The 25,107-nt window shown below is 52.8% G+C and overlaps 1 protein-coding gene across 2 annotated transcripts; it reads left to right on the top strand.

The window, feature by feature from the left end:
* Nucleotides 1-1,028: 1,028 nt before the first annotated feature.
* Nucleotides 1,029-23,591, top strand: MASP1 (MBL associated serine protease 1). Of its 2 annotated transcripts, XM_026792112.2 has the most exons (11): nt 1,029-1,304; nt 3,306-3,531; nt 10,162-10,339; nt 10,589-10,720; nt 11,195-11,391; nt 11,688-11,835; nt 12,310-12,428; nt 13,291-13,369; nt 17,407-17,544; nt 18,536-18,610; nt 21,033-23,591. In XM_026792112.2, exons 1-11 carry the CDS (start codon nt 1,300-1,302, stop codon nt 21,926-21,928), a joined length of 2,193 nt encoding a protein of 730 aa, XP_026647913.2. In that variant the 5' UTR covers nt 1,029-1,299; the 3' UTR covers nt 21,929-23,591. The 2 variants fall into 2 exon arrangements, with proteins under 2 accessions (XP_026647913.2, XP_074403338.1); XM_074547237.1 differs by lacking the exons at nt 17,407-17,544; nt 18,536-18,610; nt 21,033-23,591 and adding an exon at nt 14,746-15,824 and having other exon boundaries at nt 1,035-1,304.
* The last annotated feature ends 1,516 nt before the right edge of the window (nt 23,592-25,107 follow it).

Genomic DNA, 25,107 nt, shown 5'->3' on the forward strand with positions numbered 1-25,107 from the left:
TGGAGGGGCAAAGCCTGCACACAGGCTGGAGGCACCATCGCCCTTTTAACTGCAGCGCCGCAGGCTGACACCAGAGAGCCCGGGAGGGCCGGGAGCTGCTGCCCCGAGCGGTGCCAGCACATCCCTGCTTCCCTGCCTCTTCCCTCCCTTGTTTTTGTGTGCCTTTCAGCGTGCCGCATGTGTATCCGTGCCTGCCAGTGGATATCTGCGGGATTTACATTAACCAGCTCAAGCTGAAGTTGGTAAACACCTATTAAAGTTTTGCTCCTCGTGCGTCCAAGGAGATTTCTGAATGAGGGAGTCGCTCTCATCCTTTGACGTCCTACGTGCCATTCCCTTATTTGCAGCCCGGATAGATCTTCTTCCCACTTAGCTATGCAGACAGGAGAGTTTGGGTTGGTTTGTGCCTGGCACTGGGAGGGGAGATCAGTCTCCCGTGGCTTAGCGGGGAGTGTTCATGTTTTTACCTGTTTTCTGAACAGGAGGGAGTCAGGCTCAAAACACTGTGAAACTTTGGTGTTTAAAGTTTTCACTCCTGAGTAGAGTCCACTTCTAAAGCTGCTCTTTTGCCCTGGGATAAAATACTGAATCTGGCAATTCCTCAGTTCTACAGGAGGATGCAAATTAGGGTTTGATTTTATTCAGACTGTCACAGCTCCAAAGTTTCTTGGAAGCCAGATCCCCATCCCAAACGCTGCTCGGCACTATGCAGAGATGCTGAAAGCAATTCCCGAGCGCCGATCCCAGCGGCAGCACCACCACTAAAGCTATTTATCCCGGCACAGGGTTTTGTTTTTTTTTTTTTTTCACACATTCTTGCCTTATGTTTTTGCTGGAGCCTCAGACCCTATTGAGAGGCAAATTTTAGCCATCTGGCAAAGCAGGCTGTGAGGGGGGAGAAAAAAAAAAGAGAGAGAGAGAAAACACAATGTGCATGGGCACACACACATACACAAAACTCTGGAGATTAGGGAGGACAAAAACGGCGCTGAATGCTGGAGCGCAGGGCAGCCCCGCGGCGGAGAGGAGGGAGCGGCGGGCGGGGAGGAGGGCTCGGGTGCGGGCAGGTCTGCCTGCCTGGATGTGGGGAACGCTGCAGGCACGGGAAGGCGTGACCTGCATGGAAAATGCCAGACAGCTCCAGACGCACACACACATAGGCGCACACACGCTCGCAAATCTCCGGACAGAGATAAGGCGGACAGCGGAGCGCTGGGAAAGAGGCAGAGCCGTCCCCCGCAGGGATCGAGCCATCGATCCTCCGCACCAAAGCCGCCGGGAAACTCCCCCAGCAGCGAAATGAGGTGAGTACCCCGCACGGGCAGAGCCCGGCCACGGCCGGGCAGGGGGGTGTCCTGCTGGGGAGGGATTCTCCAGGATCGGCTCCAGTTCCCCTGTCCTGAGAGAACAGGGCAGTGCTCACGGCCCGGCTTCGTGCCGCAGCCCGGCTTGCACGCCGGCATCGCGGCATAGCCAAAGGGATATCCCGGCATAGCCAAAGGGACTTCCCGGCACAGCCAGAGGGACATCCCGGCACAGCCAGAGGGATAACCCGGCACAGCCACAGGGACATCCCGGCACAGCCACAGGGACATCCCGGCACAGCCAGAGGGACATCCCGGCACAGCCACAGGGACATCCCGGCACAGCCAAAGGGACATCCCGGCATAGGCACCGCTCTGCCACGGCCAAGGCACAGTGAGGTGAGACCTGCTGAGTGGGCTTCAGGTTTCTGTGCACACCACGGTCATTTACCACTTTCACATGAGGTTAAGACTTTCCGGTCATGAGGATGAAGTTTGATGCTGTTTTGCCTCCCCTGCTTCAGAGGAAGCAGAGCTGCTCAAGAAAACAGCCTGTTGAAATGGAGGAGGTGATGCCCACTACACCAGCTCAGCATCCAGCCCCGTGCATGTACTCTGAGCAGAGGAGTAACAGTTTTTCCCTTCACACATTTTTGTGGTTTCAGAACAGCTGTCGGAAAAGGGCATGTTCAACCTCACTCTGCTTGAAAGAAAAATCAATCCAAATTTCTCAGCTCCCATTTACTTTTCTTTGTAAAGAAGAGCTGAGAAAAGTGATGGTACTGCACAAATGAACCCCAGAAATTTGCTGCCCTGGTTTTGAAAGAACACAGAGAGGTTAAAAATAATCCACTAATGCAGTTTCAATTTCCTCACCAGCATACCTAAATCAAGCCCTGATTTTGAAACCAGGTGTACATGTGAGTAGTTCCAATGTCTGTTGTATACACCTACAAGCCTTTGGCAGGCCTTAGTGTCTATTTTAGAAATTTTAATGTTTAGTGGCTCTTATTTCCTGCATGTTTCTTTTCCTTTGTATGCTCCAACTATGTGTAAAGAGCCTGATGTCCTTCTTCTTTCTGGGTCCTATGCAATAGCATAGGCTTTTGTGTTCACACCTCCAGCATGGGTGGTGTTCTCTCCTTGTGCAGAGGAATGCTCAGCTCATGCTCCCTTTCATGACAAATGAAGCTCAAGGCTGGTGTGAAATCAGCTAGACCACCACAGATTCACCTGTTCTCTCTGCCCTCCTCTGGGATAAATAAATTTGGAACAAGTTGGGACAAAGTCTTCAGACTGAGATTTTTTAAAAGATGGGTTTGATGACAAAACATCTTTATTAATCTCAGCCTCGAGAAGAGAAGAGAAGAGAAGAGAAGAGAAGAGAAGAGAAGAGAAGAGAAGAGAAGAGAAGAGAAGAGAGAAGAGTGTAACATGCATGGTTGCAAAGCTGAGGCCTGGTTCCATCTTTGCCCAGCTGCAAAGATGTGTGCTATTTACTGAGAGTTAATGATCCCAATTTGGCAGGATGAGGCTCAGCAGCAATAATGATAATAATAATAATAATGATACTTAGCAGTTATTGCCAGGATGCTTTCACTAAATCGATTTAGAGAACATCATTATTTTATTAAGCATGCTTATGTTCATTCTTCCATTAAATGAAGATTTGCCCACCAGAGCTCCATTAGTTAAGGGATGTGTTGCCAGTGGCTGCTGCTCCAGCAGCACAGGAAACACCGAGCTCCTGGTGGCACTTCAGGCTGGCTGGGAGCTGTGGAGCTGCCTTTGCATCACTTGCAGCACCTGTGGCACCCACCTTCCAAAGGGGCTTTGCCCTCATGGGAGCCACATGCAGATCCCACCTGCTCCTCCCAGGAGTTGTTCATGGTGCTATGGTGCTGCACCTCCTCTTGCACGATCCACTTGGGAAAAGAGATGAGCCTTGCACAGCCATTGTCACTGCCAGAGTTTCATTTCATCCCCTCATGTGTGTTCCAGGTACCCCCTGGCCTGGCCCCTCTGTGCCTTGCTGCTCTGTGTGGCAGATGCTGTGGAGCTGACAGACATGTTTGGGGAGATCCAGTCTCCCAACTTCCCCGACTCCTATCCCAGCGACTCGGAAATGACCTGGAACATCTCTGTGCCTGATGGGTTTAAAATCAAGCTGTACTTCATGCATTTTGACTTGGAGTCATCCTACCTCTGTGAATACGACTATGTGAAGGTGAGCCGTGACAGGTGGTGGGATACACAGCAGGGTTGCTTGGCCAGCTGAGAAAGGGTAGTGCTGGAAAAGCTGGGAACAGGACAGTTTTCCCCATTTTATTGGGCTCAGGAGTTGTCAGTCCAGTGGATCACAGGGAGAGCACAGGTAAGCTGGCAGCATCCACTGGACCAACAGGGAGTGGGACACCAGAGTCAGAGCTTACCCAGAGACAAACAAATTTCTGAAAGCATTTGGGCATCTAATTCTTACTGCACCCAATGGGATTTTCACACCTCTGGGCTGATAAAACACCTGTGGCTGAACACCAGTTTGTGTCACTCTGATGCCAACCAGGAGATCCCCTGAGCTGGGCACACTTGTCAGGCCATGGCTGTGGGTGCCTCTTGCAGCCAGCCTGGATCCTTGGCCACACCTTGCAGGCTCCTGGGACACCCTGTCCAGCCCCATGGGGAGCAAAAGGGAGAGGTTAGACCCAAGCTTGAGGCTGCTATGGAGGTTTCCAGGGAGCTGCCATGGCCAAAACCTCCAAATATTTCAGTCTGCTTCTCTGCTGGGTGGTAACCCACCCAAAACTGTGGTGGCCACACACTGCAGTGCCCCAGAGCAACCTTCCCTTTACACCACAGGTTTCTCCAAGCAGGGCTTTCCTTCACATCCAGGACAAGGGTGGCTCTCCAGATCTCTGAAGATGTTCAAGTGTGGTTCTTCTGGCAGATCAAGCAGTAGCAAGCAGGTGCTTTCTGGGTTGCCTAGCTGAACACACCTTACATCATCACCAGGACAAGCTCCACCCTGCTCCTTCACACAGAGGCAGGTGGAGCTTGCTCCCAGGTCTGGAACCACAGAACTTGACCCTGGTGCTATTTGCCAGATAATTGAAATTATTGTTTTATTCTTGCCCTGAGAAAACAAAGCAAACATTTGTGTCTTTTTTCCTCTAGGGTCTATTGCTCCCTGCTTTAATTTCCCCTTTGTGCTGGCACTCACCCTGCTACTAACAGCTCTCATTGAGGTTTGATTAGCTCTTTCTGCTTCTCCTGGATCTTCTCCAAGCACAAGGGCCCAGGGACATATATAGAGATATATTGCTTTAAAACCCCAGTAAGCTCAAGGAACAGATTTCTTGGAAACTTTCCCCATTCCAAGCTTTACCCCTCCTCCTGCCCTTCACCCCCTGCTCTTTTTTCCTTTTTCATAAGGCTCCCTGTTATTTGGCCATGGTGCCAACTTGGCACCACAGCTCTCCCTGCTGCTGGATTTCCATAAGAAGGAGGTATTTTTCACAGGGATTTAGATCTCAGCTGTATAAATTTGCTCGGGGCTATAACTCAGCTTGCAGAGCCTCCACCACAGAATTACATTTGGAAAGTGATGAAAATGGATAGATTCCAGGAGATCCAGAGGTTACTCTGCTGGGTAAGGGTGCTCTCTTGATGCTGCTAAACCACTGGCTTAGAAAACATTAAGAAGAGCAGTGAATGAGTCCGTGGCTGTTTTCCTCCTTGGGTTTGTGTGTCAGCTCTGTCTCCACCAATGCAAGCTGTAAAACCAGCATCAATCTGCCCCCTCTTTGACAGAGGCCACAGTGCTATAGAATATAACTATACAACTAGCACATACAGGTGCTTCTCTGTAATATTCTGCTGGTGACAGTGAGGAAGATCAGAAACACAGGCAGAGCTCTATGTTCCATGGTGCTCGATGGATTCCCCATCTACGAACTTGTACCATTGCTTTCTGAGCTCATGGGTAACTTTGATCTCTGCAGCACCACATGCCAGAGAGTTGGACAGATTAAATACATGATTATGTGTCTCTGTGTGTATGAAGAAACACCTTCTTGTTTGTTCAGGGTCTTCCTCATCTTGACTGCTGTAAGAAGGAGTTAAAAAGGGGCTGAGCAGGTGGGGACTCAATTCAGGACAAGCAAAATGCCCCTGTGCCCTGGCCTTTGCTTCCCTCACCCCCTGGCTGCCCACACACCCAAGCTCTTAAGTGGTGTAGAAGCTCATCCCAAGTGGCAAGCTCAGGGTGATGTGAGCTGTAAACCCTCACAGACCTCTGCCTTCGGGGTGGTCTGCAGGAGGGAACAGTTTCAGAGCTCTGAAACAATGGCTAATTAAAACAATAGCTGTTTATTTCTATATATGCACATGCACGCGTGCCCCTGTGTGTATATGTAAAAAATGAACGTGGCTCCTAAAGAAATGCTCCTAGCATGGGAGGCTTGTTTGTGCAAATGGGCATGGCAGAGAAGGGGAGTTGCACGTCAGCAAGGAAGGGAGCCAGCAGGAATGGGAGGAACAGCCATCCCCAAAATACCCACCTGGAGAAGCCTCCCATGCAGGCAGAAACTCCAGTTTGCTGGAGAGCCAAGCTCTGGGGCTCAGCACACTGGATACAGCCTCTCACCTTTGGGTGGCTGCTGTCAGCCTCCTGCCAGGTGCATGTGGACAGGGATAGAACAGCCACTCACCCTCTTCCTGCTCCTTCCCTTTGCTGTGCTGCTCAGCAGGCTCTGCCCAGCTCATCACCATCCACAGGGAGCCAGTCTGGGGGTTCCTCATTTGGAGAGGGTTTCACCATGGTTTTCAAGCCCGCAGCACTGGCCCAGGGCACCCAAAAAGCCACAGTCCTGACTATAAAATCAGGATAAATGACTTGAACAGTGTCACTGAGGAGCACAGTGACAGAGAGATGGGCATCTTTGGCTTCTAAGGGGCCATCATGAGTAAATCCCCAAGCTTATTATAGAGATCTGAGCCTGGGGAGCTGTCAGTGGGGTTTTGCACATTGCTCAGTCAAGCCCTGGAATGAAATCAGCCCCCAAGAGCTTGGCAGCCAGCTCCTTGATTGGAATGAATATGGGGGGACACCCCATCAGTGACTGATGAGGCACTGGTGGGGCACATGCAGGATCAGGGAACAGGCTTGGTTTTTCATCCAGGGCAGTGCATGCCCAGCCTGGGGCTGCAAGCAGCGTGCACAGGGCCCATGTACACCTTCCTCTATCCAAACCAGGGAGAAAAAGCACAAATCAAGGTTTGGCATGGGGGTTCAGGAGGAGAGCATCCTCTTCTGGTTCTGTCAGCCAGCTCTAGCTGGGGCTCATTCATTCCCTGAGAGTGTGGGGTCCCAAAAGGAGCACTGTGAACCCCAGGAGGCAGCAGGAAGAGCCCAGGGCTTTGCTGCTTGTCCCTCCTATCCTGATAGGAAAGTGCCACCTCTCTGCAGAGTCCATTCCCCTGTGCCACTGGGGACAGTGCAGGGGGAGGAGGGAGACCAGGCACGGGAGCAAGTCATCAGTTCTTGCAGGACCCCAGCCTCCTGCCTGGGTCTCTTTTCACCCCCAGCCCCTTCAGGGAACAAACCTTGCCCATACATAGGGCACGTGGGTGCAGCTGCCGTGCAGGAGGGGACAGTCTCTGGAGCCAAGCCACATCCACAGCACAGGAAACCAGCTATCCTCCTTCATCACCCATAGCAGGGCTGCCACCTAGGCTCCCGTGGAAATTCAGGGCAATTTCATGTTTGCAGCATATGAAAGGACCCTAGATGTATCTTGGGGAGCAGATCTCCAGCAGACTAGATGGAGGCTTTTGCGGGGGCTGTCCCTGCTTCATTCCCAGCAGTCAGCAGCAGCAGCATTGTGGAAAAAGTCCCGTTGTTGCTCTGGGTGTTGCCTTCTTGCCACGCTCTGCGGGGCCGCTCTGCGGGGGCCACTGCGTGCCCTGCCCTGGCTCTGAGCATCTCCTCCCCATGTCATGTTCCCAGTGTCTTCAGCCCAGCACTGCGATTTCTCTGCCTAATGAGCCATTTATATATATTACAAGTGGTATGTTTGGCCTTCATCAGTCCAATTAGTGCATTCCTGGAGGGCTGCAAAGGGGGGTGGTGGCGGCTGTGTTTCCGTATTGCCTGCTCCTCTCGGGCAGCAGACACCAAACTGCCTGGCCAAATTCCCCTCGGTGTTTCTGGCATTTCATTAACCCCCTGGCTGCAGGAGGCACCTCCAGAGCATCAGTGCTCCCAGGTATCCCCAACAACTCATGCCCTGGGACAGCATTTTTCCCTGCCAGCCAGGGCACCCCAGCTCCTTCGCCCAAGGGAGGAATCACTGTGGGGCAGAGAGGGGCCCCACAGCTTGGGACACCCATTAGCCACAGCATCAGCAAAATGCGGAGGGATAGATCCACAACCAGAGAGGGACCCCAATCTGCCTCCATCCAGAAGGGCAGAAGTCTTAATGAGGGACTGAGGATACAAGAAAAAACAGGGAAGACAGCAGGAGGCATTGGCACGGGTAAATTTTATGCACAAGGGTGTTGCTATATTTTATTTTTCAAAGGAAGATTCTTTCAGCGTATTTTTATAGGGAATTTCTCTGTGGCAATTGATATTTCCCTCAGGGACACATCTTCTCTAGTGAAAACGTCGACATCGTGACCCGAGAAGGAGAAACTCCAAATAAACAACCAGGATTTAATTACCAGCCTGCTCGCTGGATGTAAATGATCTTCAAAAAAGTATACAGTCCCCAGCAGAAGCAGCAAATATTAACCAGGGATGATGACCTCTGTGTTTAGTTTACTGCTGGAGGGCTGCCTCTGCTCCCTGTGGCTCGGGGCATGGGACCCGTCTCAGATAAGGGGCTGTGATACCTCCAGTGAGGAGAGCACAGCTCTCCCGGGACCCATCCTGCTGCTCCAGGGCTGGATCCAGGGATCCAGGGATGCTTGGGGCTGGCCCCATGGCTGCAGCATCCTCGAGCAGAGGCACAGGGCACTGGGAAGGTTTTCCTGCACTTTGGGAATGCTGCGCTGCAGGTCCTGCACTCCCTGGGGCTGAAGGCAAGGAATGGGAGCCCACACGGTGGCTCTGAACTCTGACAGGGGTGACAGCAACCAGCCCCACACAGAGCAGCTGGCTGGAAATTCCTCCTTCCCACAGATTTCCTTAAGAAAAAGCATTTTCTGTGGAAGAGGCTGTGTTCCACGTGCTGGCACTGCCCATTCTGTGCATCAGGGCTGAAATGCCCATTTCCTTCACTGCTGGTGATGGCACTCCTGTTTTTCAGTCTGAAACACTTTTTCATTTCAAAACAATCTTTCAGATTTAAAAGCAATTCTAAAGCACCACAGTATATTTCAAAGGGATTGAAACCAGATGGAGCCCAAATTACTTGTTTTCTTTTTTTGCCCCAGAACGCTGTTACACAAAAAAAAAAATTCAATTGGGTTTTTGTCCCCAAAGCAGGGTGCGTGTGTTTTTCTCGAAATTCCCAAAATTTATCATCGGAAAGTGTCTCTCTTTTCTGGCCAGCTCCAGCTTGTATGAGAGGATGGAAAATATCTGGAGGCAATGTCAAGGCATGCTGAGTTGCCATTTCCATGTTGGCTTTCCCTGGTGTGAACGAGTTTCCTCTTGTTTGTTCAGCTCTGGGAAATTTCCCTTTCAGCCCAGACCCTCCCCAGCAGGCACATCCTGGGGGTCTCTTGGTGACAGAGACGGAGTCAGAGAAGGGTCTCTTCTTGCTGAGGCCAAGCAAGCCAGGGACGGCATTCCAGCACCTCTGGGACCCCATGGGCCCCCAGCAGATGACTGATTTCCCCAGGCATGTGCTGGGGGGCTGCAGACTTCATCACAGCCTCAATAGCGGTGGCTTGGCTCGAGCAGTGGTGGCTGCCTGGTGGTGCTCATCACATTCCTCTGCCGAGGCTTATTCATATTCAAATCCCCGGGGGAAAGCAGGCAGGGTGCTGGGAACTGCTTGGGAGAGGTTGTGCTTGAGACAGGGGCTGGGGATGGGATGTGTAGGAGAAGGAGGTGGACCAATGCTGGAGAAAACAGCAGGGAAAAAGGAAAGGAGAGGGTTTCCAGGGAAAACTGAAGGGTTTTCTGCAGGGATTACAGTGCTTTAAGGCAGAGATAAGGCTCTGTTTTAAAGGGATGCACACAGAGACTACGGAATGTGCTGATAATGACAGCAGGGCACCCTGGCTCATCACTCCCCTTCCTCAGCCCTCTGGGTGCACGGTCGGAGTCCCAGTAGTGCCTGGAGCCACAGCTCTGGAGCCAGACAGAGAGCCTGGGTGGGAGGGACAGGACCAAGCTTGTCCAAGGCAGCCCAAGGGACAGAAATTACAGCTGCTGCTTTGAGGTGAGGCAAAACCAATAGGCAGGGACTGCTCTAGGCCCCTCTCACAGACTGATCAGTGTTCGAGCCATGGGAAGAGGTGAGGGGAAGCATCTCAGGTGCCACCAGCTCTGAGTGGGAATGACACAGCCCAGGGTTGATTTTCACATCCCTTCTTCTGCACTGCCACCCCATGATCTTATCCCATCTCCCAAATGAGCTCCCACCCTGCGTCCTCCCCTTACATCCCCCAGCTCCTCCCTACATCCTGGATGCCAAAGGCTCTTGGCATCTGCCTCAGAGGCCCCTCCAGGCAGACCTGAGTCCCTGTGCCCCATGGAGACACTGGTGAGTCCTGGCAGGGCGCAGCCTGGGCAAGCATAGGCAGAGGTGTGAGCTCCTGGATGGAAAGGATGATTCCAATCCCAGCCTGACCTCCCCAGGGAACGCACAGCTGGCTCTCCAGGCTCACCCCTTCTTTCTGCCAACAGATTGAAACTGAGGACCAGGAGCTGGCAACCTTCTGTGGCAGGGAGACAACAGACACGGAGCAGGCTCCAGGACAGCAAGTGATCCTGTCCCCAGGGCCCTACATGGGGCTCACCTTCAGGTCTGACTTCTCCAACGAGGAACGCTTCACTGGCTTCGATGCCCATTACACCGCTGTGGGTAAGAGCATTGGAGCTGCAGGGCCAGATTGCTAGGACAGGGACCCAAATTTGCAGGGACCACATCTCGGGTCAGCCTTGGGTTCCCTGGCAAGAAAAGAACTTGTGTGCAGCCCTTGGGCCATGTGGATGCTAATGTGACCCACCACATGGGATAACAGATTTCTCGTTGTTGTGACAAATGTTCCCACAAAGAGTAATGTGTGGAGAGCTTCAGGGTGACCTCCCTTCCTTGTTAACTCCATTCTAGATGTGGATGAGTGCCAGGAGAAGAGTGATGAGGAGCTGGCTTGTGACCACTACTGCCACAACTACATTGGCGGGTATTACTGCTCCTGCAGGTTTGGCTACATCCTGCACTCCGACAACAGGACCTGCAAAGGTACAACAGGCACAGCCCACACACAGGCATGGGCACACAGAGGGTCCCTGAGTAGGCATCACACCTTCCAAGCACAGGCAAAACAGCCCTTTTTTGGCTGTTAGCAGGGATGAGGTGCTTCTTCCCCTACAAACCAGTAGTGTGGGACTCCTTCTTCCAGGGGCTGTGCTCCTCAGCCAAGCTCTATAGATCTCCTCAAGTCAGAAAAATGAAAAGCTTTAGTCCCTGCTCTGAATCTGCATCATGTAGATTAGCTGGGACTAGCTCTCAGCCGAGGGCTCATGTGCCATGGGCATATTTAGAAGTTGGCTGTGTGAGATTCTCCTTGCATGGACACATATTTGGGATCCATGTACCCATATTCAGAATCCATGGATCCACCCAACAGACCTCACTCCACTGGGAGGATTCCTGGGTTGGTCAGGGCTGGGACACGGCTGTCAGGGCCCTGATGGAGCCACGGCTGTGTTTCAGTGGAGTGCAGTGACAACCTCTACACCCAGAGGAGCGGGGTGATCACCAGCGCTGACTTCCCCAGCCCCTACCCCAAGAGCTCGGACTGCCTGTACCGCATCGAGCTGGAGGAGGGCTTCTTCATCACCCTCAACTTTGAGGACAGCTTTGATGTGGAGGACCACCCCGAGGTGACCTGTCCATATGACCACATCAAGGTGAGCTGGGCTCTGTACTCTCCTCCTCTCACACTCACCTTTTGTGCGCCCAGTGCTCTGGTGATGGGATCAGAATCACCGCAGTCTAAATAGGGATTTTTGAATCAGCAGGAGCCTTGTGCTCTATTCACCCCATGTCTCTTACCACATCTGCTTGTGACCCCCCCAACCAACAGTGACCCTCTTTCTGTTCACATCCCTTCAACACATGGTGCTTAAGCCCCACTCCAGCCCCACCCATTGGCCTCAGGGATCAGAGAGCCCCCTCAATCCCTCCATCATCTTTCCCTCGGCAGATCAAAGCCGGCCAAAAGGAGTTTGGACCTTTCTGTGGAGAAAAGTCCCCAGGACGCATTGAAACCCAAACCAGCAGCGTGCAGATCCGCTTCCACAGTGACAACTCCGGAGAGAACAGGGGCTGGAAGCTGTCATACACAGCAGTTGGTAACTCCTGCTGCTTTTCTGTTTGCTGGGCTTGGGAATGGGAAGGGCTTTATAAAGGTGGACAGCATGAATTTGGTAGTCTGTGACCCTGTCTCCAGAAAAGATCTGTTCCAAAAATCACAATAGGAGGGGCATAAAGTAACATGGAGCCCTCCCTCCAAATGATTCTTTTTTTCCCTACAACAACTGGGCTCTGAAACAAGACCATATTGCAGAGCAGAGCAATTTTGGGCAGGATAATTGCACAAGCTACTGTTATTAGCTCCCAGATTTGTAATGCTCAAAGACAGAGAATTACAGACTGAAGGAAAGACATGGAGCCTCCATGCCTGGCTGAGCCATGCCAGTGTAGACTAAGGGTAAAAGCAGGGCAGAGATGCTCAAATTCTGCTACATGGGCTGGGTGGAAGACCTGGGATTTTATATCTGCTCAATTTATTCCCCTGTTTAGCCTCATTTGCTTTCTATTCAAAGGAAACCCGTGCCCACTGGTGCAACCACCAATCAATGGGAAAATTGAGCCTTCTCAAGCCAAGTACACCTTCAAAGACCAGGTTGTCATCAGCTGCAACACTGGATACAAAGTGCTGAAGGTATGGATTGACAACACGGAGCTGGGAATATGAGTAGCAAGAAGAGGATACTTCCTCTCAAAGCCATTGCATCTCTGGGAGAGTGAACACAATCACACATCATCCTCATCCCCTTCCCAGGGCAAGGAAAACACCTCCTCTGAGAGCCAACACCTTTCTTTGCCAAAGATGCAGAGGGAAAGAGGAGATAGCACTTCCCTGAGCCACCCTCCCAGCATCCCTCCAGAGGCAGCAACCTCACAGAATGTCAGGCCTGGGTCCCCTGCCAGAGAAAAAATCAGCAAAAACTCTGAGGCAGCTGCCAGGGCTCTGCGTGCCCCCCACCTCAGTGGGCACTGTCTCAGCAGCCCTGCAGAGGCCAGTCTCCACTGACTGGGAGGTCCTCAGGGACTTGGGGACAGCATTAGTGAGTCAGGGGGGCAGGACTTTGGCAGGCTCTCTCTGGGAAACAGCTGAGAACCACAGAGAGCATGGCTGACTCATGGGGTGGCTGTCTTCCCTCCAAGCCAGTAGCCCACTTTGACTTCCAACATGGACCTGGGTATTTCTCTGATCTCCTCCCAGTCCCATCCTTCGTGCAGAGCTGCCTCCTTACCCATCCCATCATTCACAACAGGAATAAGTGACTCCAGTTCTTTGGCTTTCAGTGTGCCACAGAGTCGCTGGCAGCAAGAAAATGCCTCAAGTTTTTCATTACAATTTTATTGCAATTTTTAGCTAAAAAAGTCCTCTTCCAGGGCATGCTAGCTATAACCTGACTAAATCACCAAGAAATTCCCTTTTTATTGAGAGATTTATTTCTTTGCTTTGAACATTGATAGATTGTGGTTTGTTTTTTGTTTTGTTGGTACCTTCTGCACAGGATAACGTGGAAAGTGACTCCTTCCAGATCGAGTGTCTGAAGGATGGCACGTGGAGTAACAAGATCCCTATCTGCAAAAGTAAGGACACCCTTCCCTACCCTGCCAATGTCCTTTTCCTGCTAAGATCATTTCATGCTAATGGGAGCTGCCCTGCCAGAGTGGAGTTCCTTACTCAGAGACACAAACCCAGCCAGAGAGGCTACGTAACCCTGCAAAGCTCTTTTGGCTTGTTCTTGGATAACATAATGGGGCTCAGGCCAAATGCCACAAGCAGGAGATTGGTGCTTTCATTCAGATTACTCATAGAACTTGATTTGTGAGTCACTTTGCTGTCTCCCTGTCAAAGAAAGAGCAAGCCTGGCTCTTCAGAACTGGCTCTGTCAGGTAAGCCTGGGACAGTGTGGGATAATCTAATTCCTGGTCCAAATTTCCTTCCAAATGGAGGCTATTAAAATGCAGGGCATTAGAGAGGTCCCAAGTATGAATCTAAACTGAGCACTGCTTATGTAAGTGAGAGAGGAGGGAAAAATGTCCAAATATTTACAAACCTTAAAATGGGAGAAAATGAGAGAAGAAAAGAAATGTCATTTGAAAGGACAGGTGATAATTTGAATCATCTCATCTGAGCAGACGCTTTCAATAATTGTGCATCTTACCTTGGAACAAAGAGTATTTCTGGAGTTCTAATTCATATTTTCTCAGGCCAAATGGAAACTGGGAGCCTCTCAGACTTGCTAAATAGATTAATTACTGAAAGGGCTCCCTAAAAGCTGTAAGGGTCAGTGATGCCTCTGCCCTACGGAGGAACTCCTCACTCCTACACTTGCACTACCACAAATTCCCATTGATTTTATCTGGCTTGAACAGTGATCAGAGAAAATTTTGCATTGTCTAAAACTACCTAGAACAAAATCTAGGCAAATATTTTTAACACCAAAAATTATTAATTTTTTGAGAAAATGGAAATTATTACCTGCATTGTTCCAGCTGGGCTGGAACTAATCCCTTCTTGTGTAATATGACTCACTACACTAAATTTCTAAGACATCTTTGGAAAGCCAAGAAGCCCCTAAATGGGCAATTTAGGCCTCTAGACTACAGACTTCCACCTCCCTGGGATGTCTGTGCAAGGCAGGGCACAAACAATGCAGAAAATAGAAAACTTCTTAGCAAAGTGGATAAAATCCAGCTCCATAGCTGGAGAGGCTAAACAGAAACCTGTCACAGCTTCTCCCAGCCATCACCCCCAGGCTGCCCTGGCTGAGCAGAGTGAGGGGGTCCCCAGCAGGGCCATGGCTCTGCTGGCATCCACAGCACCCTGGCACAGCTCGCTGGGAGCTCATTAACGATTTCTGGTGTTTTGGGGGCTGGGTTTCCTGCATGTCTCTCTCTGCTCATCTACTAATTGGGCTTTCTCTCTCTGCTCTCCTCCTTTCCCTGTGCTTTCGGTGCAGCTGCAGATAGAGCCGACAACCAGACAGAGGGAAGAGCCGGCTCGGAGCGAGTGGCCGCGTGAGGCTGGTGCCGGCCGTGCCGCCCCGACGGGCAGCCTGCCTCGATGCCCCTCTGATCTGTCCAGTACCCAGGGCAGGTTCCCTTTCCGTGGCCTGGCTGCCAAATCCATCTCTGTGGCTTGTCTAACCGGCATGGCACTCTTAACCCTCACACCTGGTGCTTTCTTAACTCCGTCTCGAGAAGGGTGAAGGAAACGGGCGCCGAGCCCCCCTTTGCCACTGACACACTGCCCCAGGGAAGGGGGCCCACCTGGCCCAGCACCACTGCCTGGGCACCACGTGCTGCTGCTGCTGGCTCCCAGCATTTCTGCATCCTTCCCTCTGCACTCGGACTCCTGGGCCGCCCTGGCTCCCCCTCCAAGGCAGCCGTCCAAGGACTGTGGCACGGCCGCCCGGTTGCTGGGTTGGTGGGTTGGATTCAGTCTCCCACTGTCCTGCCTCACTGGCCCAGTGTTGCAAATAAGAAACACTCCTTCCCCTCCTCTCTCCAAGAGTCCTGGTGCCTGTCAGACCCTCTGGACAAGGAGGCCTGGAGGATGGGTTGGCATCACCAGCCCTGTCCTGCAGGCACCAAGACAGGGGGATGGATGTTCCTTCGCTTCCCCTTTGCTCCCCATGGCTGGCCTGGCAGAGGTGAGGACAGCCTGGCCTCAGGCTGACTGCAGCTCAAGAAGGCCAGAGCCTTGTATCTGGCCCCATTCACATCCCCAGGAACCATGGGCACGCACACTGTTCTCCCTGAGGCACTGGAGGCTCCTCTAGGAGGATGCAGGGAAGTGGACCTGAGGGAGAGGAGGAGGAGGAGGAGGTGTGTGTTGGGGACATCAGTCCACTTCTGGTCCTACAAAAACAGACATGCTAAATGGCCCCTTTCCTGAGGAGAAATTCTAGAAAGGCTCACAGAAGGAATGCCCTCCCCTCACCCTTTCAGCAGGACCTGGGACACTGGTGCAGCAGCACCTCTTGCAAGAGCCCATTCTCCAGGGATCAGGCCTGCCCAGGTCTGAGGGACACACAGGGATGAGATGGGCTGTGCAGGCCTGTGAATGCTGCCCTGCAGCCATAAACAGTCCCAGAGCAGAGATGGTCAGGGTGGTCCCCTGACATTCATTCCCTCTTTCCTGCAAGAAAACAGGTACCCAGAGTCTCCACCCAGCCTGCCTGAACCTACACACTCATCCCATCACTTGCTGTCTCTACAGACAGTGGACAAGACCCTGGTGAATGGTGAGCTGCAGTATTTTGCCATAAATCAGGCTTTTTCACCCAAGGAATTAGGCAATCTTGAGGAGTGGTCTATATCCCTGGTTCCAGCTACTGTGTCCAGTGAATTCTCTCTTTGTTAGCCTGGATCAGTTAAGACTGCTCTCCTTGTTCCCTTCATACCCTGGAGCACATGGGAACCAACAGACCTCACATCATCCCTGACCCACAGGACCTGCTTACTGCAAAGTCACTGTTTCCCTACTCAGCCCCTCATCCTAAACACAGCAGAACCCAGCTGCACAGCACTGCATTTCCTGGCAGGATCAGACCCTGGTTCCTGCCCTCCACTGGGGCAGCTCACCCAGGATGGGGTGGGGAAGGCTGCACAGCATCACCTGAATGTGCTGTGAGCTGCCCACGTGGGAGAGAGGCTCAGCTCCAAGGAGGTGACTCCTCGACTTGGCAGATGAACCCTTCCACAGCCTGGGGCCCTCCCTGGAGTGTTTGGCACTAACCTAATATGGGGGACAAGCCATGGGGAGAGGGCAGAGCACTCTGGGGGATCATGGGGAGAAAGGGAACCATGGACAGGTCATGGGGAAGGGCAATGGCACCCCAAAATTCTTCTCCCTCAATCCCACCCTGAGTCAGCACTAGGGACTGGTAAAGCAGAGCCAACCCTGCTGATGTCTTGGGGGATGGAGGAGTTTGGTCTCACTCACATGTACTGTACTGGCCTCTCCCCTGCCTACAGACCAGCCAAGCCACAGTGTCCATGTCCTTCATCTCCTGCTGTCACAGGACAGCCAGGACCCAGGGCTGTTCACCTGATCTATAAATGCTCATCAGCTCTTGGCGAGCAAAACCAGAGCAGGAAGGACAGGGCTGTGCTCTCAGCAAAGCCTTGTACATAGAGGAGCACCCCTGATGCACAGCTGGTGAATCACTGCCTGCCTCTCCCTGCACACTTCTACAGTGCAAAGACACAAAATGGGACCATCTCACTGGCCAGGATAGGCTTCTTCCCCTCCCAGTGGGGCAGCAGAGAGATCCTGATCCCTCATGGAGGGGCTGCCAGGCCTGAGGTCTCCACCAGTGTGAACGTTGGTCACACAGCCTGTGGGTGGGACAGGCTGCTGGTGTTCCTGGTGCCGCCCGAGTGCTGTGTCTGTGCAGGGTGGCCATGCCGGGGTTTCACAGGGCCAGCCCGCCCTGCCAGGCCAGAGCCCCCTGCAATGCCACAGACAAAAGGGACACAGCACCATACAAACCCTTGGTCTGCCCCACAGGAGCACCATCCCAGGCCAGAGCCCAGCACTACCTGCCTGCTGGCTGGCTGAACACCCTAAGATACAGCACAGGGTCCAACTCCCCCCGTTCTGTGTTGGCTTTCAGTTGCTGACTGCAAGGCGCCGCCGGAGCTGGAGCATGGCTTTGTCACCTTCTCCACCAGGAACAACCTGACCACCTACCAGGCATCCATCCAGTACCACTGCCAGCACCCCTACTACCACATGGCCCCCAACAGCACCGGTGAGCGGTGGGGCCAGGCCACGTCCCCACGGCACAGCCAGGGTGGGCACATGGGATGCAAGAGGGGGAGCTTGGGGTGGCAGCTCCAGGGTGTTCTGCAAACAGCAGGCTGTGGATGTAGCCCGCACATACCAAGCCCTGTGTCTGCCCTGCCTGGACTGTCAGACTGGACAAATCCTGCTCCACAATGAGGTAGGATGGGGCTGGCCCTGCTGGCTGCTTTGCCTGGGTGTTTCACAGCCTCGGCAGAGCGAGAGCAGTGTGGGTGTTTGTTTTGCGTTCTGCCTTCTCACCCTGCCATCTGCTCCCTGCAGACTACAAAATTTTCTGTGTCTCTGTGAAAGGAGCTGCTGCTGGAGAGAGCACGAGGTCCAGCAGCCTCTGGAACGGCTCTGCAAGGCTTCTCATTCCAGCACCCAAGTGTTCAGCACAGAACAAGCTGAACAGATAGTGGTGGGATCATATCAGACTGAGTTTTTCCTGCCATCCCCCTTGGTCCACAACCACAGAAAAACCACTAGTTGGTTTATCATTACCACAATTCTGTGTACCCTCCAGACCCAGTTCTGGACAGTAGAAAGGGTGCATACACAGCCCAGCCCTTCTCCCTTCTCCTCCCTCAGCAACCAAAGCCAAAAGAATTCTTCACATTTTTGTCTTCCTGCTTTTATCTCCCTGCATATGGTCCCAGCATCACATATGAATTATCAGAATGGGCATTGGCAGCATTTTTGTATGGAGGCAGCTGCCAGCAGAGGCTGAGGCCAGAGCACAGCCCTCCAGACAGCTAGCTCCAGGCAATGAAATTGAGGATAGAGACATGTCCCTGCATGGGGGCAGGGCTACCATGGCCAAGGGCATTAAAAGGGAGGTCACTTCCTGCTCTGACAAAGGGTTCAAAGGGCCCTGACAGCCGGGCACGGTCTCCTCACTGGAAAGGACAATCCTCATGCCAGGACCAGAGGCCAGCTAACACTTTGCTCTCTTGCAGCCACCTACACGTGCGATGCGCTGGGGCAGTGGAAGAGTGAGGAGCTGGGGACCAAGCTGCCATCCTGCAGACCAGGTACTGTGCTGGGGTGGCTTCACAGAGCCAGGGGTGCAGAGCAGGGACACAGGGAGGGCATGCTGCCATGCAGGAACCCTGCTCCTGGTGACAGTGCCAGCTGTACATACCCAAGTGCCACAGTGCATGGCCAGCAGGGTGGTAGGGACAGAGGCTTCCTGCTACCCCAGCAGGCCCGGGGGGGTCAGGGTGCAGTGGTGGCACTGGGGTCACAGCCATCCCAGTTGTCAGGGCTCCCCAGGTTCCCCACTCCAGCAGCCCCCTGGCCATGTTCAGCTGCCAGCATCCCTGGAGATGGTTTTAGCCAAGAGCAGAGCATTACCTGGCTGCCAGCGCCTGTTGGCAGTGTGTACACATCCAGTAGCAATTATCACCTCTTCAAGCCTTCCAGAAAAAAACAAACTGCTTTACAGGGAAGGAAATGTCCCAAGTCTTTGAGCAGTGGCAGAAATGTTTGCAGCCAGCAAGTTTCCAGGCCAGGCACCTGCTTGGGATTAAACAAAAGTCTCTGGGATTTTGTGGCCATGGCCGAGCATGGGGCCAGACTGGCTGGCACGTCAGGGGCCTGGAGGCAGTTTGGGTGTGGGCTGTAGTGGGATGTGCAGGGATGGCTCTCCAGAGAGGTGCAGGCATCCATGCCATGCAGCAGCTGCAGCTGCAACCAGCCTGGGTTCAGACACTGGCCCAACCCCATGGAGGGTATCTGCTCTCCAGCCATGCTGAGACACTTCAAGGCTAGAGGAAGGACTCCCTGCATCCCACAAAACTCCAAGATCAGGGCTGTGGCTGCTCTTGTTGTGGCAGCTGCTCTCTGCATCTCTGCTTGATGTTTCAGCCTGAACTAATTTGAGCTGGGAGCATACGGGGACAGCTTTGGGGCCATAGCTGCTTTCATGGGCCATTTCCAGGCCTTGTGATTAGTGACAGGAGTCAGAGAGACTTCAGGAAAATGGAAAATCCCAGAGAGAGGGTCACACTCTCCTGAGATCGGCATCTGCCGGCAGCAGCTGGCCAGCTGCTCTTCAGATCTTCCCGTGTCTCACGCACCTCCCCATCAATAGGAACCTCTCTTCCAGGAACCTCTGCTCCATGCCTGCCTCTGCCATTAGTGGGAGCATTTGCAGCCTGGTCAGCATTTTTGATATGTAATTTAATAAATATTTGGCTGGATGCACTTCCTCTAAAAGCATCTCCCTGGGACAGCCATCGGCTTCAGTGCAGCAGAGCAGCTGGGCTGGGACACAGGAATTCTTTTCCTTTTTATTCCTTTCAGCAGTGGGAAAGGCAGGGATGTGGAGCACATGCACAGACATATTCACCATGTTCCCTCCCTGCTAGAGTTACATTTTTCCTAGATACAGACCCCAGCCTCAACAAATGCACAGTAGCAGCTTCCAATGCTCCTGCCCTGGTCCCAAGACTGATTCTCACCCTGACCCCACCACCCTGAGGGGTCAGAGCCTCTGCTTGTGAGGCTTTGCATCCTCACAGCACAGGTGGCATTGAGGTCAAGTCCCAGCACTTTCCATGGAGGATCTGGGGTTTTTTTGCAGACTGAGAGGGATGAGACCAGCACCTGATTGCTGTGATTCGGGACTCTTTCAGATGTAGGACAAGCCAAAATAGGCTCCCACAACCTCCCAGTGATATTAGCATTTCCAAGCCACCTGAGTCCAGTTCCACAGTGCTGCCACAGGCAGGAATCAGCCCTACCACCAACAGCCATATCCCAAGGCTTAAATTCCCTAGGGACAGGATTGTCCCTCCCTACCCTGTCCAACCTTTCAGAGCCACCTTCAGCATCCTGATTCCCTCACCTTCCTAACACCGTGCCTAGATAAAGCTTCTGGGAGAAAAGCAGGCACCATGTCAGGGCTCTTCAGGCATTAATTCTGGTCTGTTGAAGAGCTGAGCAGAGAGCTTCTGGTTTGGCTGCCAGAATTGTGGCTGATGAGACGCAGGAGTAAAGCCCATGGTGCTAGGCAACATCCCATGGCTGAGCCTTCTCCAGCCACAGCAGCTCCAGGAGGGCAAATGCCATGGCTGTGAGAGCACAGACCTCGTGACAGGTCTCAGTGAGGGGTGAGACTGGGTTGATGTCAAGCTCCAGTCCTCCCACCATCATTCCCCTGGGTCACTTGGCACACTGAGCTGGAGCCAAGCAAGTGCCTGAAAGGTCTGTGAAGGGCTGGTTGAGCTCACAGGTCACAGTGAGGCTGTAAGATTACTCATTTGGCCTTTCTGCATCTGAAGTGGTGTGGATCTAGCCAAATCCCTCAAGAAACTGAAAACGGAAAGAAAAACAAAACCAAAAAGGACAAAAGAGAGTGTTTGGTTTGGAGATAACCAGCCACACAGCCCCTTTCATTTGTTCCCTAAATAAATAAGCTGGAGGTAACTGTGCTGTCCCTTCTGTCCCCAGTGTGTGGCCGGCCGGCTCGTCCTCTGCCCGGCATCATCAAGCGCATCATCGGCGGGCGGAACGCGGAGCCCGGCTTCTTCCCCTGGCAGGCCCTGATTGTGGTGGAGGACATGTCCCGCGTGCCCAACGACAAATGGTTCGGCAGTGGGGCACTGCTCTCAGAGTCCTGGGTGCTGACGGCCGCCCACGTGCTGCGGTCCCAGCGGCGGGACAAGACCGTCATCCCCGTCTCCAAAGAGCACGTCACCGTCTACCTGGCCCTTCATGACGTGAGGAACAAGATGGAAGCTGTCAACAGGACGGTGGAGAGGATCATCCTCCACGAGGAGTTTGACATCCAGAACTACAACCACGACATTGCGCTGGTGAAGCTGAAGGAGAAGGTGACCATGGGGAAGTACGTCATGCCTGTCTGCCTGCCCCAGTTTGAGCACGAGCTGGAGGGGCCTCACCCCAACACGCTGGGGCTGGTGGCTGGCTGGGGGATCTCCAACCCCAACATCACGGTGGACGAGATCATCAGCTCAGGCATGAGGACCCTGTCTGACATCCTGCAGTACGTCAAACTGCCCGTGGTGCTGCACGCCGAGTGCAAGACCAGCTACGAGTCGCGCTCAGGCAACTACAGCGTGACCGAGAACATGTTCTGTGCTGGCTACTATGAGGGGGGCAAGGACACTTGTCTGGGGGACAGCGGGGGAGCCTTCGTCATCCAGGACCCGGGAACGCGGAGGTGGGTGGCCCAAGGGCTGGTCTCCTGGGGCGGCCCGGAGGAGTGCGGCAGCAAGCAGGTGTACGGTGTGTACACCAAGGTCTCCAACTACGTGGACTGGGTGGAGCAGAAAACAGGCTCCTCAGAGAGATGGACATTTCTGGACCCAGAGCTGGAGAGATGAGTGACTAAGCTGCCTGCTGCCACCGCGGCTCCCTTTCTTCTTGTTGTTATTGTTTAATGTGCTCCAGACTCGGGTCTTTCGCAAGCAATAGCCACGATACTCCACGCATGCCAAGCCCTTGCCAGGTCATTTGTTTCGCTTGGTCCCGCATCCCTTCGCTCGCATTCTTAGGAAATGCTTGCTAGGGAGCTGGAAGGAGGGGGCGAAGGACAAGATCTCAGCTGGTGTCCTCTGCATGTGCTGCCCATCTGCAAACCTCACCCACACTCCAGGGAACTTCCCTCCAAGGCAGGAAAAAGGCACAGCGATTGAGGCAGCGTTTCCCTGACACCCAAGCTTTGTGCTGTGTACAGGCAATTGTCCCCACCCCCAGGGCTCTCTGGCCAGATCTCTCTGTCAGAAGATGCAGCTACAGAGCTTCAGAGCCTATGGACAGTGCAGGAAATCCACGTGGGCAGACCTGGACCTCACAGGTTCACAACGCTGGTGAACACCATTTTCTGTACAAGGAGTAGTGAGAGAGTCCTGGGAGTTTGCCATTATTTTCATAGGCAAATAAACATCTCTTCTTGATAGCGTCTCAGGTGATATCCACCTGGCCCCAAAGATGTGAGGATGCATCCACATTTAGCCCTAAACTTCAGCCATGGCTGCCAAGACAGCACCAGCCCAAATGGGATACCTGTATCCCACCATGTGGGATGAGAGACCCACAGAGAACATGAGGACACAGAGCAGGGTTTGAACTCAGCACCACCCTGACCTCCAGCCACAAAAATTTCTCCAATCTTCTATCACCTGAAGCCCTCTCCAGTCCCACCCTGAGATTAGCTCTGTGGTTTCCAGCCACAGCAGACCTCCCAAGGACAGTTTTCCATTACAAGACAGCTTCACATCAGCTGTATCTAAGCAATACTTATTTCCAGCAGAATCGTTTCATATAAAACACCCTTTCTTGTCTTTCATCTCTTTCTCAGGGGCTGGTTAGTCCTGCATGACAGTTTATTCATTCTTGCAAGAACCTAGTCCCTTTTCACTGCTTTTGAGGCCACTGATTTAGCTGATCTACAGGTTACCACTGGTGTTCAGTGTCTGTTCATGGCTCCTGTGGCCTATTGCAGGTGTCCGAGTCCTTCTAGACTGACTCAAATCCACCTACCACACCAGGAGTATTCATATCTCCCCAGCTCCCCTCCATAGCCCATGCAGACAAGTCCCAAAAAGGAACAATGTCAGGTGAGCTGTCCTTCCTTCAGCAGGACTTTCTCCTTCATTTGCCAGCATAGCTGTAAGCAACATGCAAAAACTGCTTGCTGTGCTCTCTGCGTGCCTGTAGCCTCCTTCAGGCCTCTCTTTCTCCTCCTCCTTTGGTTTTTCCATGAAAGGAAGAAGCCAACAGTGGATGAGCCACTCTGACATTTTGCTATCACCCAAAAAGCCATTTGTAGAACTTGTAGAGGAGCAGAAGGCCTAAGGAAGGTTGAACTTGCAGATACACTATGAACTGTACTCTTGGCTATGTCATGTAATTGCAAGGTATTTTTTAATATATATGTATTTCTTTTTTAATATATATTACATTCTGTAAAATACCTGATGTCAGGTAAGGATGGTTCTCTTAGTCTTCCTCCTGAGAACAAAATAAAACTTTTGTATGTATTGAGCTTGTGCCCTGTGGCTTTTATTCCAAGAGGAGCATGGTTAAGGCTGGTTGCTGATATCTGCCATGCACGCCTGCACTCCCAGGAGAATCTTCACACCATCCCTCACTCTGACAGCTGCTCAGCCTTGGCCTGTGCAGCTTCTAGGGCTGAGACAGACCCTGAGCAGCCCCTGAATACAAATCACAAAAAAAGGGCGACAGAGGAGATCCTGCCTTCAATTATTTATAGCCTTAGCACATCACTGAAGATGGGGGTGGTGGCAGGAGCAGAGGGCAGCAACCTGTTTGCTGAGAATAGCAATTAAGTCTGGGTTCAACTGACATGAGGGAAACAATATGAGGTTTGTTTAAAAGATGTGAAAAATCAGCCCGTTCCCACTCATTGTTGGGCTGAAGGAGAATGTCCTCACAACAGAGGATCTGCATGTGAGCTGAGACAGGGACAAAACTCTGCCGGACATCTCTGCATCAGAGACTGTGAGAATCTCCACTCTGGAGGGAGCTTAAAATAATGGGGGCTGTTTCCTCCCATGTGCCTGCATCCAGGGCTGGGAGCTGGGTTATTGATCCCTATTTTCCTATGACACAGAACTGAAAAACAGCACCAGGCTCCTCTGCATTGACGGCAGGGAGGAGGGCAGTGGGTCTGGCTGGCTCACAGGTCTGCCAACACTTCCAGAGACATCACGGGAGTAGAGGAGAGAACAGAGAAAAAGCAAAATAAAGGCCTGGTCCCCTGAGCATTAAACCATCATCTATGAGATCTGAGCCTAGACAGCCCTGGGGCACATTATAAAATGTTGCTGCCCTTTAACAGACCGATGGTGAATACAGACTCTTCCCCGCCTCCCGTCAATAGCTCTGCCGGGAAATCCCGACGCAGCCCAGCCCTCGCCCCCTGCTCACCAAGCTGTGCCGGCCCCGAGTGACCCGCGGGCACTGCGGTGGCTGCAGGGGGCTGGGGACAGGCAGCCGGGGACAAAAGTGAGACCAACAATGGGCTCTGCATTTCTGGCACCTCGCAACCTGCCGGAGTGGTGAGAGCTTCTCTCCAGGGAGACAGGCGTGGAGACAGCTATTTATCAGTCTGGCTGTGGTGAAAAGGCAGCAAAACATCCCTGGGTGAAGTTTTGCTGTCCCTGGCTGCGAGTGCCAGGCATGAGCTGAGAGCTGGCTGTAGCAGAGCCCAATCTCAGACAGACTGGGGGAGGCAGACAGGACCTGCACAGAGAGAGCATCCTTCTTCCTTCATCCTCTGGGATGGGCTCACTGCCCCATGACAGTCAGGCCAGGAGTGCTTGCTCTGTACCCAAAAGTGCCAGGAGCCCCAGAAAGAAGAATTTTAAGGCCGTTTGCTCAGAAACTAGTAATGGTCACAACTGCATGTTGGAAAGGGGTATCCTGGAAAGAACCCCAAAAACGAGGCCATGGCTGAGAAGCCCATGCATGTACAGGTGGCTCTGAGGACTGGGGAGGAGATGAAGGGGCTGCATGAGGGAGGGGACATGCTTGCACA

This window comes from Zonotrichia albicollis, chromosome 9, assembly GCF_047830755.1.
Source record: "Zonotrichia albicollis isolate bZonAlb1 chromosome 9, bZonAlb1.hap1, whole genome shotgun sequence".
NCBI lineage: Eukaryota > Metazoa > Chordata > Aves > Passeriformes > Passerellidae > Zonotrichia > Zonotrichia albicollis.